The 13,374-nt window shown below is 36.7% G+C and overlaps 1 protein-coding gene across 1 annotated transcript; it reads right to left on the bottom strand.

Annotated features, from left to right (window-relative positions):
* Nucleotides 1-9,295: 9,295 nt before the first annotated feature.
* On the bottom strand, nucleotides 9,296-12,048 carry LOC137712200 (probable protein S-acyltransferase 1). The gene is made up of 5 exons (XM_068451320.1): nucleotides 11,715-12,048; nucleotides 10,779-10,958; nucleotides 10,310-10,618; nucleotides 9,921-10,142; nucleotides 9,296-9,799 (listed from the first exon to the last, which is right to left on the bottom strand). The coding sequence occupies exons 1-5, from the start codon at nucleotides 11,820-11,822 to the stop codon at nucleotides 9,296-9,298; spliced, it is 1,323 nt and encodes a 440-aa protein (XP_068307421.1). The 5' UTR covers nucleotides 11,823-12,048.
* Nucleotides 12,049-13,374: the final 1,326 nt, after the last annotated feature.

Genomic DNA, 13,374 nt, shown 5'->3' with positions numbered 1-13,374 from the left:
AAAATCTGAGAGTTAATTTGTTCAGTTCACAATTAATTTGGGGCATTGTCATTCATGGTGTATAGGAATAATAACTTGAAATTGATTTGTATGCATATGTGTGATGTGTGGAGAATGACCCTCTAGCTAGCCTTTCACCCCTTTAGTCACCTTAATTTCGTGCAACCTTTAGTTTGTTTCTGCAATCTACTTAGTTTTAGTTAAAATTTGTCAAAGTAACCCCCCCTTTCATGTTTTGAGTCAATTTAGTTAGATTTTCGTCCAAATCACCCCTTAGTGCTTGTTTTGAATTATTTGAGTCAGTTTAGTTTGTTTTGAGTTAGTTTAAGTTTAGTTTTCTGTTTTTGAGTCTAGTTTAGTGATTTAGAGTTTAATTTGTGTAGATTAGCAGCCCTCCTAATCCCCAGCCTAGAACGATCCCTACTTTCACATACTACAACTATCAAAAGAAGGGTTAAATTTGTGTGTTAGTTTATATCACATCTAATTTTGGCGCCGTTGCCGGGGAATTAGCAAAATTGCTAATCTCCCTTTTGTTTCGGTTTTCGATTTTTCTTGTGTTTCTGATTTTGTTTATTTTGTTTTCTTTGATTTAGGTACTAGTTTATGACTCGACGTTCTCAACCTGTTCATGCACATATATTGGAGTTTGACGACAATTTTGAAGGAACTTTGAGAAGGAAGAGGAAGCAACCAAAACCCAATCCACCTAGTTCTAGCTCTGAATCTGAATTGGAAGAAGAAGAGGAGGAAGAACAGGATATGGCTGTGGACAATCGAACAATCAAGGAACTTTCAGCCTCGAGATTGGACAATGCCGTGCCTATTTACATTAAATGCCCTAGGGCAGCTCAAGGCGAGATCGATGAGTTTGAATTGAAGTCTAGTTTGTTGCATCATATTCCCAAATACCATGGGCTGTCCATGGAAGATCCGAACAAGCATTTGAAGGAATTTGAAATGGTATGTTCGAGTATGACACCAATCAACGTGGATGGCAATATTTTGAAGATGAAAGCCTTTCCATTCTCTCTTTTGGAAAAGGCTAAGGATTAGCTCTTTGAATTGGCACCTGAAACCGTCACTTCTTGGGAAAGCATGAAGAGAGCATTCTTAGAGAAATTCTTCCCAACTTCAAGAGTCATTCTTTTGAGGAAAAAGATTAGTGGAATTCAACAAAGCCAGAATCCTTTCTAGCGTATTATGAGTGTTTCAAGACTCTAGTTGCATCATGCCCTCAACATCAAATGAAGGAAGAACTTTTGATTCAATATTTCTATGAAGGACTTCTTCCAATTGAGAGATAAATGTTAGATGCCTCGGCAGGAGTTGCCTTGGTTGATAAAACACCAGTTGGTGCAAAAATCTTAATTGTGAATCGAGCTTTGAATGCACAACAATACGAAGGAGCTGGACAGAGAGACCCGATACGGCAACACCAAGTTAATGAAGTAAGTTCAATGGCTGAAATTCAATCTCAATTGGCTAATCTCACTGTTCTTGTGTCATAGGTTGTTGAAGCATCCAAAATGCGAGGAACAAGTACTTGTAGCGTGTGCTCTATGTAAGGACACCCTTTTGATTAATGCCCTCAATTGATAGAGAATGAGGGATGGGAAAGTGCCAATGCCGTAGGTTATCAAAGCCAAAATCAACCAAGGTATAATCCATACTCCAACACTTACAATCTAGGCTGGAGAGATCACCCAAACATGAAGTGAAGGGAGCCTCAATAACCTCAACAACCTCAACAACCTCAACAAAAAGGCGGATTTAGACAGCCACCCCCAGGGATATTTCAAAGGCTATTCGCACCAACACAACCTCAACCACAATCTACCCAACCAAATTCAGGTTCATCATCGGATAATAATAATAAAATTCTTCAAGTACTAACTTCTTTGACGCAAGGCTTACAAAACCAAGCCAAGGAGATGGGCAAATTGAAGAATCAAATAGGGCAAATGGCAGAATTCATGGGACAATTTAGGGAACAAGGCAAATTACCTAGTTTAACCGTTGTAAATCTGAAGAGAGGCTTTGAAATCGCTAAGGCTATCACGTTGAGAAGTGGCAAGGAGGTTGGAACCAACCCACAAACGCCCAAATCAAGTCAAAAGGAAGACGAAAAGTTGCTGCAATAAGAAGAAAGAGCCATCCATGGCTAGGGAAGAACACCCCTTGCCGCAGCCCCCTAAGCACCCTATGTCGTCCAACTCAACTAAGGTGGGTCCAAATTCAATTCCTTCTAACGTTATTCCACCAAATGTGCCTTTCCCTGGCATGTTTATGCAATCTAGGAATGAAGAGAATGAAAAAGACATTTAGAGACCTTCAGGAAAGTGCAAGTCAATATCCCGCTCCTTGATGCGATAAAGAAAATTCCGAAGTATGCTAAGTTTTTGAAGAAGCTTTGTACAACAAAGAAACGAATTCGGGAGAAAGAGGTGGTACATCTAAGTGAAAATGTCTCTGCAATGTTGTAAAGGAAGCTGCCACCTAAATGCAAAGATCCAGGTAGTTTCATTATACCTTGTGTAATTGGTAATACAAGGTTTGAACATGTTATGCTAGATTTAGATGCTTCCATTAATGTCATGCCATATTCTGTTTATGCATCTATGAATCTAGGAGAGCTTAAAAATGATGGAGTTATTATCTAATTAGTCGATCGTTCTAATGTATATCCGAAAGGAGTTTTGGAAGATGTTTTGGTGCTGGTTAACTATTTGATCTTTCCAGCCGTTTTCTATGTGCTTGAGATGGAAGATTCAGCCCACTCTCCGCCGTTGCCAATCTTACTTGGACAACCTTTTATGAAAATAGCCCAAACCAAGATTGATGTGGCCAAGGGAGCGTTAACAATGGAGTTTGGTGGCGATATTATTAAATTCAAGGTTCCTGAATCTGTTCAGAATCCTAATGATGTTCGTTCTTGTTTTGCCATAGATGTGATTAAAAATTTAGGGCAGGAACGTTCAACAGCACCAATCAAGAAGGATGCATCTAGAACCACCATCGAAAAGGGAATTGGAATGGAGCACAAGGATTACGCCACTGCCCTCAAAATTCCCAATCTGGCCGAAAGCATCCTTAGGGAATTTGTTGACAGTGCTGCTACTTTTGAGCCTTCGTCGCAATATATTGGTGAGCCACCTATTCCAATTCCAATTCCCATTTCAATTAATAGGTTATTACCTTCTTTAGTGTAAGTACCCAATCAAATCCAAGGTGGTGAGACAGTTTACATTGACTTTAGGAAGCTCAATGTCACAATCAGGAAGGATCACTATCCCCTTCCGCTCATAGATCCTTATTATGAGTACTTTGAGGAGCATGTCATGGAGGAAATACCCTTCCATGCTGTGGACCCTAATGGAGCTTAAAAGGAGGTATCATCCGGCTGGAAGATGTTTAAGCAAGCACTTCTTGGGAGGCAACCCATGCGTTTAAAAAAAGAAAACCTAGGAATCTCCGGCTCCAAAACCAAATTTGCGTTCCTTAACCCTACTCTTTATTGCTTTTACTTTGCCATAATTGTCATATTTGTTAGTTGTGTTGTTTGATTGTTTGCGTGTGAGTCTACTTTTGAAACATTGTGGACAATGTTTGGTTTAAGTGTGGGGGGGGGGGTCTTTCCATGACTTATTTTCGAATTTTATCACCTATCACTTCTAAAAGTTGTTACTCACTGTTTTGAAGTGTTTTTATTGTGTTTTGAAGTGTTTTAATGTGTCCTATAACAGAAAATCTGAAAATTTTGAAAACAAATTCGAAAAAGCTTGAGAAAATACCAAAAAAGAGTCATTTTTGTTTGTTTGTTTGTGTCTTAAGGTACCTTCCAACACAATGATGAGGATTTGGTTTTTAATTGCATGATTGTTAAAGAAAGTTACAAACATAGATGGAAGTTTGATATGCTCTTTGGTTTATGCTTAGCTGTAGTTGTCGTTTACGAATTCACATGTAATCACAGAGAGAAAAAAAAATCAGTTTTTGTAACATGCTTGAAAGAAGGAACTCAAACTAACGCTACAACCCTGAGAGACTTGCGCCTAAACTTTGTTTGGGGAGTTATTAATCTGTGATGTTTTTGTTCTCTAAAGTCATTGCATGATCTCATTATTTCTTTGCTTGGTTGCTACTTAGAATGCGTTTTCATCATTTTAGTTCCAAATACTAGAACTCATGCCCATTTCATTCAAAGCATAAAATTGATTGCATACCATATAATAAGATGAAGTTGCTTAGTTAAACCAGAGCCAAAAAGCCTTACCCTTTGCATATGTATTGTAGGTTTAACCCTTTGAGCCTTAGTTAGCCCAATTTTCTTTGTTAGCCCACATTATCCTTACCAAGCCTAGAATAGGACTATCCATACCCTTGTTCTTAAAGGATAGGGAAGCATGACTTAGAGGGAATTCCTTTTGATCTACAAATTGCAGAAAAACAAGTGTGGGGGAAGGTTTTTCATTGGAAATCTATGAGGATGTACGTTTTGTGTGCCAAAGAAAGAAAAGGGCACATGAAAAAAAAACGTGGAAAAAGAAAGAAAAAGAAGAAGAAGTTGAGAAAAGAAAGGAAAAGAGTTGAGAAATAAGTGAGATTGAACTCACAAGTATTGGTTGTTGAAGAAAGGGTCCAAAAAGTTGAATCCGCCCTAAGTGTTGTGTGAATCTCCCATGGGTGTTTAAAGTTGATTTCCGAAATCAAAAGTTGAATTCTAAGTGTTTATTTCATTACTTTGTTTACTATCGCTTTAAGAACTTTTGTTTATCCTTACCTTTCTTTGTTAGCCAATACCTTAGCCCCGTTACAACCCTTAGACTTCTATCTTGATTGTTATGTGTTTCAATATGTGGAGTTTGAAATTGGTACGAGCATATGGAATCCTTGGTTCTCGCCTCTAAGTAGTGGCATTCCGTTCATGAGATCATATACATGTTCATATTAATAATTCCAGAAAGTTCTTTCCTTGTTATAACATATGTGAGTGCTAGTCTACATGTTTACATCAATCTTCTCACATATACTTAGTATAGGGAGTGTGGTCAGAAAATCTGTGTGAAAATAGAGAGTATATTCGGTGACGAATTTCGGTGACGAATTGTGTGAATTCTCTAAGGCATGTTACTACATTCAAAATATTGTTTTAATTGATTAAATGCGAGCTAGTGATTGGTTACTGCGGTTAAGTATAAGCTCGAGGGTAAGGATAGCTAAAATCTTTGTGAGTGGTGATTTTTAACATGTCATGTTTCATTGGAAATCCCTGAGGCAATTGTTGGAAGGTTTAGGTTGTGTTTTATTTTCTTTGTTTTGCTCGGGGACTAGCAAAAGCTAAGTGTGGGGGAATTTGATAAGAGCATATTTATGTGACTTTGTTAGCCTATTTCCTTGCATTTACTCAGTTAGTTTCTATTTATTAGAGTGTTTTAATCCATTTTCATGTGTTTGTAGGTCCAAATGGCAAAGTTGGCAAGAAAAGGCAATTTGGAGCATTTTAGAGCAGTTTTTGGCTTGGAATGGATAGAACATGCATGGAGCATAATGGCTGGACGTTTTTGGTGTTTAAATGATGCTAAAAATGTGCTACAAATCTGGAAGAATTAGATTAAGGCTTGGAAGACAAGGAATCAGCTGAAAACAAGGAGATCTTATCCAACTTTATCATATTTTACCTAATATTATCCAAACATTATCCTATTTCATCCAACATTATCTAAACCCATCTCCAGCTGCAATAGGAGTCCTTATCCTATTCTAAATCCTTCCCATCTGAATTTAGGAGTCCTTATCATGTTTTACAATGCATATCTGATTCTAGAAGTCCTGAAACATGCAAATAACCTAATCTTTCTTCTCTTAGAATTGTGTCGTGCCCTATCCTTGTCCTCCAAGGATTGGTGCCGTGAAACCTACGCTATAAATACACACTTTGTTCCGCAATTTTCAAAGGAGATTTTAGAGAAAAAATAAAAAAAATAACTTTGTGCCGCAGCTTTGCAAGGAAGGAAGCAGAAGAAGAGCTTTCCGCCGTGACCTGCTATCCAAGACCATTGGAGTGCTAGAGTGTTTCTGGGTTCTTTCTATCCTTAGTTTTAGTTCAATGTTTAAATTAGATTGGTTTTGTTTAATTGAAAACATGTGGAACTAATTTCGTGTTAGTTAGAGGTGAATTCAAAGCCATGAACATATGTGTGATATGAATTGATTACATCCAGTTATTGTTTCACAAAACATGAATGTGATTTACTTATCTGTTTGATTGATAACTTATTCTTGTATGTTGATTAAGGGTGCACACTTAGTTTGCATGCATGAATCTGATGCTAAAATATAAGGGAATTTCACCTAAGAGTTATGAATTTATATTTATAAGTAGTGGAAGTCATTGGTCATGATTGTGTTAAGTAAATCCATGGCAAGAGTATCATGCAGTTCATAGTTACGAATGCCTTGTCAATGCTTATGATTTTCATAAAAATTAATGATCTTTGATATGTATCTCTATCGTGCAGTTCATATAGGGAACTTGATAAGAATAATTTGATTGGGTCGCTGAGTCCAATTCAATGAAATTAGGAAAATCTGAGAGTTAATTTGGGCAGGTCACAATTAATTTGGGACATTGTCATTCATGGTGTATAGGAATAATAACTGGAAATCGATTTGTATGCATATGTGTCATGTGTGGAGAATGACCCTCTAGCTAGCCTTTCACCCCTTTAGTCACCTTAATTTCGTGCAACCTTTAGTTTGTTTCTACAAACTACTTAGTTTTAGTTAAAATTCGTCAAAGTAACCCCCCCCCCCTTTCATGTTTTGACTCAATTTAGTTAGATTTTCATCCAAATCACCCCTTAGTGCTTGTTTTGAGTCAGTTTAAGTTTAGTTTTCTATTTTTGAGTCTAGTTTAGTGATTTAGAGTTTAATTTGTGTAGATTAGAAGCCCTCCTAATCCCTGGCCTAGAACGATTCTTACTTTCACATACTACAACTATAAAAAAAAAGGTTTAATTTGTGTGCTATTTTGTATCACATCATGGGTATGGGTAGTCCAAACCCAACTTTTTTGCCCAATGACCATCAATGCATGGTAACAATGAATCGTTGGCAGTGGCACTGCTAAATTTCAGTTTTTGAAATATTTTAAACTGACGTGTGTAAAGTCATGAACTTTAAACAGGTAATAATTCTTGTTGTTTGTATATTCACTGGTGTAAATGTATATTCTTATTGACTGTATATTCATTAGTGTAAATGAATAGTTGTTTGGTGTTAACTGTATATTCATTGGTGTAAATGAATAGTTCTTGTTGATTACACTTCATTTGCAATTTGCAATGTAGATGGCTAATCTGATGCTTGATGATGATGCATTTTTGCCATCTATGGAAACTCAAGTACCTAGTGAGTACATCCATGTAAGCTTTCTGTGTTTTGTCTTCATTTGATAGAATTCCATGAAAAGTTCTACGAACTTAACCTAAAGTAAGAGTGAAATATAAAGTACGCTTGATAGTGCTTTGATCTTTATCTCCTTTCATTTTTAAAGTACGATTGTATACTTGTAAATGTGTGTTGGTTGTTCAGGCGCCATGGGTACAAGTTAGCAGGTCCCTGTCACTGCTGTTAATGGTTAAGCCTCTAGTTTTCCTTGTGGTTGTTGGAATGGGAAGGTATGAAATTCGCCCTATTTCGTTGTGTTTTTCTGTTATCACGAGATTAATGCTTTAATACTATAATAGAAATGGAAATTTATGCTCCTTTAGTTTATTTCAATTAAGTCACTTTTAGAATTAACAATTACCATGCATCCAATTCTAGGACTTTATATTTACTTGTTGGGGAGTTAAGTTTTTTTATACAGTTTGTAAGTGACCCCACTTCACATACTCTGCAAGTAGCTAAAGTTGGTAATGAATTTTTATAGGCAAGTCAGATGTTTTCTCAAACATGAACTCAAAGACAGATAGTACAATTGTTATCAAAGTAATGATGTTTTTTGTATGTTCTTAGGGTGCACTCCTTGACCAATGATGTGTAATTTTTGTTACATAAACAAAAGGTGTCTTTTCTCAAAAATAATAATCCAAAAGTTATTAGGTGATCTTTTGAATTGCCTTTGTATCCAATATCTTTAAATCCCATGGTGTGTTCAAACTGAGTAGAATTGTTGGACATTCTTCGTCTTAAGATGAACCAGACTTATATTATGGGTGAGAAGCAAAATTCATTTGATGAATTTGAATTTAGCAGTCTCTAGATGGTGTCTTAATAACTTGATGGGATAAATGAATTGGCATCTATTTGCAAATTCTACACATCAACTTGTTAGTCTTTAATGCTCTTGCGATAAAGGGCGTTTCAACTCTCTGGTGGCAGTCGATTAGTGTTTTCCTAGAAAGAAAATGCCAATGCAGTTCCCCTTGTTGCAAGCCAGGTGAGACATATGTACATCTATCCTCTCAAAACCTTGCACATTTCTTTTTCTAAAGTTTACTTTCTCTGACCGCTATGAAATATGTTTGCCCTCCAACTGCTGAACTTCCCATCCTTGGTGAAAATGTGACTTGGTCTGCGATCTCTTGTAGGCCAAACTGACATTATTTAGGATAATTATCAACTTTAGTCGCTGTAAGTAGCAATTTACTACAAAGAAGTATCAACTTTTGTCTTGCTTATCCACTTACTGATGTCCAGAATTAGAGATGAAATATGTAACATTACAATATATGTTTCTGAGATTGAGAATGTGTTGTAGGCTTTCTACATTTTATGAAGGAAAAAAAAAATCTCAATTCAGTTTTTTAAATTTTGATTTTTTTTTTAATATTTAGTTCTTGTTGGCACAATTATAATATAAGTGTCAATATGACTGGAAAATGTCTTCTGATAAAGTTGTTAGAAATAGGCACAAATAGTGGTCCATTTGTGCATGCCTCTTTGAGCACCAAACATTGTATTGTGCCCTTTTAGCAAAGGTGACACCCTTAGAGGGCATAGATACAAATATTGTTGATACACTGTTGCTATTGGTCTATGGATGCATATATTGGTGCTCTTTGGCCTCAAAGGGCACATATAATTTATTGTGCGCAGTGCTCATATTTCTTGTAGTGTGAGAAATTTTATCATCTGCTAATATATATAATATATGTCTTGATCAATCTTGAATTCTTGATGGAAAGTTACACAGAGAAAAAGATCGAGAAACACTACCTTAATTTGTCTGGAAAACAAGCATGCTAGTGATGGATGGATGGATGGATGGAGTCCATTAGTATTGGAACTAGTGTTGATGAGTAGTCTTCTTTTCATTACCATTAGTAGATGAATTAACTGATCCTAGGTCCGAACTACTCATCCTCTCCCGATGGTCATCTGAACTTGTTTTTTCTTCAGCCGCCTTAGTCCCTTTCTTTAGATTATTATCGTTAAAACCCCCGCCACTCAAATTATTATTGTTCCGTTTCTTCTTCATGTTACCATCATCAATGCCACTGTAGTCCAGTTTCTGCAAAATACTTGGAACTCCGCGATGATCCCTTCCATACTTATTTCCCATCTCTATGGCAAATTTCTCTTTCGAGGCGATGAAGCCTCTGTTGCTTTCTGAAGCGATGGATGCCCTTCCCATGTCGACGTCGATGTCCTTAACCAAAACCCATTCTCTGAAGTTAACCATCGAGGGAGGAATCCTTGAGCAGAACACTTCTTTCAGGTTTTCTGGTAGTCTTTTTGTATAGGGGTTTTCGTTCTTATCGTAACGGTATCGAAAATTTTCATAAGTTGTCTGTTTAATTGGGAAATTAATTAAAACAAGCAGCTATTAGTGGTTAGAATATATATGTACATAAGACGATGTAGAACTAGGATGAGATCGAAAAAAACAAAGAGTAATAAGAAATACGTACCTGGTTTGTGCAAATTAAATAGATATGGAAAACTGTAAGGCCACCAACAAACCAGACTGCTACAAAGCAGTACACTATAAGAATAACTGATACGATGTCTCGCGCCATGACCCTCCACAGATTGCCACTTTCTCGGACAAGGTTGATCCACGAAAACACAAACACATATATGCACAGCAACGTCGATGACGAAATAAATAAAATGAAAAACGGATAGTTGCGCTGCAACCAAGCCAAACAAGTTTAAGTTACAACAGAAACATTAATTAATATCGTTTAGTTTAGTTTGAAGTAAAACATCTCTTGTATTCGAAAAGTTAATATTTGATTAACATGTGCATGCATGAATATGAAGGTGACGTAAATCGTAGTACGTAGCAGTAACTTACTAATCCAATACACTGACCCACCCATGGACAGTGGTGATCAAATTTCTGAACACAGTTGTTGCAGATGGAACAATGAGAGGCACGTGGTGGACGATACAGCGAACAGGTGTCACAAAATTTGACCTTCACTGTGTGGCCATTGACCGTTACATCCTTTATTCGAGGTATTCTCAAACTGGAGGCTTTGTTGTTGACCCACTCCATTGAAGGGGTAGAACCGTCATATGCCACGTCTGATTCTTGTGGTCGTGCGTTCCTCGGAATTATACCAGGATCTCTACCGGAAGTCAAATACAGAAAGGTAAAATCCTGCATGTATATATAAGTATATATAATAGTATTATAAAACCTCTCTTAAGCCAAGTCAAGTCAGATTAGATTAATTTGCTTAATTAATTTCATTCATTTATAATATAATTAAGCAGGAATTAAATAAATAAATTAAAAGAAAGAATGACAATTTACCAACCAAAACAGTGAGGATTATTCCCCCAGCTAGTACGGAATAGTCATAATGTCCATCTTGTCGTCTCATCTTTACAAACATTCTTATGCAGAATGTTAGTGCAGGACATCCAATCAAAAAGCTTGTTAGAAACAGTGATGCAGCGTCATGACCAAATACTATTCTTCCACTGCACAAAAATTTCTGACAACACGTACAAGTTTTTCACCACTTTTAGTCCATATTTATGTAATTATTTATGATAATCAAGTGTGAAATTCATTAATGATTTCATTTGTTTCTTCTACGAACGTATATACATACTTGTACGCAGCTAGGAACTAGGTACTACACACATTTGACATCGATATCCATGCACTACATGTACAATTAGTTTTCAGTTTTAGTTTTAGTTGCCTTCAGAGTTTGAGGGAACAATTTTGCATGAAAAAGAAATGACTGATAATCATTGTATGTGCGTAAAAGCATTCATCGTGAACAAAATAACTATATATTTATGTTCATTCTTGATTACTGCCTTTGCAGGTCATTAGGAGGACAACATTATTAATTAATCCCAGTGTTATCACAACTTAATTTGAAATTAAACAACCTAGCTAATCCTCCTCATAACCCACAAAAACAACACATGACCCAGATCATATATAAATTTTTAAAATCCTATATCCAAATGATAAATAGTTGATGAAATTATTTTATAAAAATCATGTAATCCAAGCTTCAACCTTCCTTAATCATAAAAGAGGTATCAAAGGGGGAGCAGTTTGTTAAATTAACTAAAAGAATGATTCGGCGGGCATGAACAAGATCTCTCTCTAGCAAGCTACGTTGTTCTATCCTATGAGAGCAACAAATTAATTAAAACAAGAAGATAAGAGATAATAATCATAATCATATATGGGGTAATTAAACATAATAATAATGATAAACCATACATACATTGTTACCCTGCCACACTAGGTATAGCCTTTCTCTTTCAGGAGGAGGGGCCGCCGGGGCTGTGTCGTCGAAGGGAGCATCGCAAACTTGGCCCTTTTCCCTGTTCATTTCTTCTTTTAATTTTGATTTTGATTTTTTGGTATCTTCAACAATCTCCTTTTATTCGCATATATACCTGCGTCAAAATGATAGCACCATTTTTGATCTGCGAGTTAATAAGCGAATGAAATGAGATTAAAACGCAGCTGTGATTGCAGGAGGAGGATGCTCTCTTTTACATTATCATCTGGGTTAGGTTTGTGGCTTCCTCTCTCCTCCCCTCTCTCTCTCTGTGTTTCTTTTTTATTTATTATTATTATTTTTAATTCTTATGATTTTATTACCCGTTTAATTTGGACCAAAAAACAGCAGCCTGTGCCTGTGCCCCGCGAACCCACCCCCCACCCACCCATCCCCCGTAATCACAATTTTCTCACCCGCATGAATCTATCTTACACTCCCTCCCCAACGAACATGCAAAGGGGTCTCCGGCTTCCAAATCCCACCGCTTCTCTCGCGCCCAAAACCAATATTAATTTTACAATGATACCCCTGCCTCAAAACAAAGTTACCCTAAAATGAGAAAAATTATTGGACATTTTTTTCTTTGATTTAAACTATAATTAATGGCATGTTTCATTATGTGGAATAGGTTCGAATGTGAATAATTTTAATGCGCAATTTTCATTATTTCTTCTGTGTTTACGAACGTATGAGTATTACAATTATTCTAATTATTCAGTTTTGAATTGTGATACTCCTTTCCACAAATTGTTTGGCAAAGAACCATATTATATTTTTTTTGAAAACATTTGGTTGTGCATGTTTTCCATACGTGCGGACATACCATAATAATAAACTATGTTATCGTTCTACCAAATATGTTTTTTTAAGGTATTCTTTGAATTACCAAGGACATAGATGCTTAAACATTTCTACTAACCGCATTTTTTTGTCACACCATGTTTTTTTTTATAAGTTAAATTTTCCATTTTCTGAGCTATCCTTGACTTTTGCCTCCCAAAAGACAAGTTCATCCCCAGATCCTACACTCGAAATTATTGGGCTACCGCCGTGTGTATACCCATAATCCAACAACCACATCCATCAGCACCAAATTGCCTACAAATCCAACCAATCAAACATCACCCCTTCCTAATTCTACTAGCCAAATGCCATCTACCTCTGAGTCGGTGCCTACCAATCCAACTCATCAGATCCTACCCATTCCTAATCCCATTAGCCAAATGCCAAACTCTTCCCCTGCCGTCCTCTCCACCACCCTAGTAGCACATCCTGATACTTCAACAACCCAATCCTCACCTATAATCTCGCAACCAAATGCTCCTGCTCCTTTACAACTTTATCACCGTAAAACCCATCGTCCTGCAGGCCTTGCACCATTTCCCGTTACTGATGTAATTACACATTCCAAACCCATTTCTCCAAGTTCCTCAAGACATCCACCTATCCCCGCCACGTCTTCGGTAAGAGAGATAAATGCTCACCCCATGGTGACTCGGAGTAAAGCTGGTAATCCTAAGTCTAATTCCAAATATGCTCATTATGCGGATTATTCTGTATTTACTAATACTTTCATTGAGCCTACTTGTTTCAATCA

Source organism: Pyrus communis, chromosome 13, assembly GCF_963583255.1.
Source record: "Pyrus communis chromosome 13, drPyrComm1.1, whole genome shotgun sequence".
Lineage (NCBI taxonomy): Eukaryota > Viridiplantae > Streptophyta > Magnoliopsida > Rosales > Rosaceae > Pyrus > Pyrus communis.
Note: the sequence above shows the minus strand (reverse complement) of the source record. Positions and strands in the feature narration are given on the sequence as shown.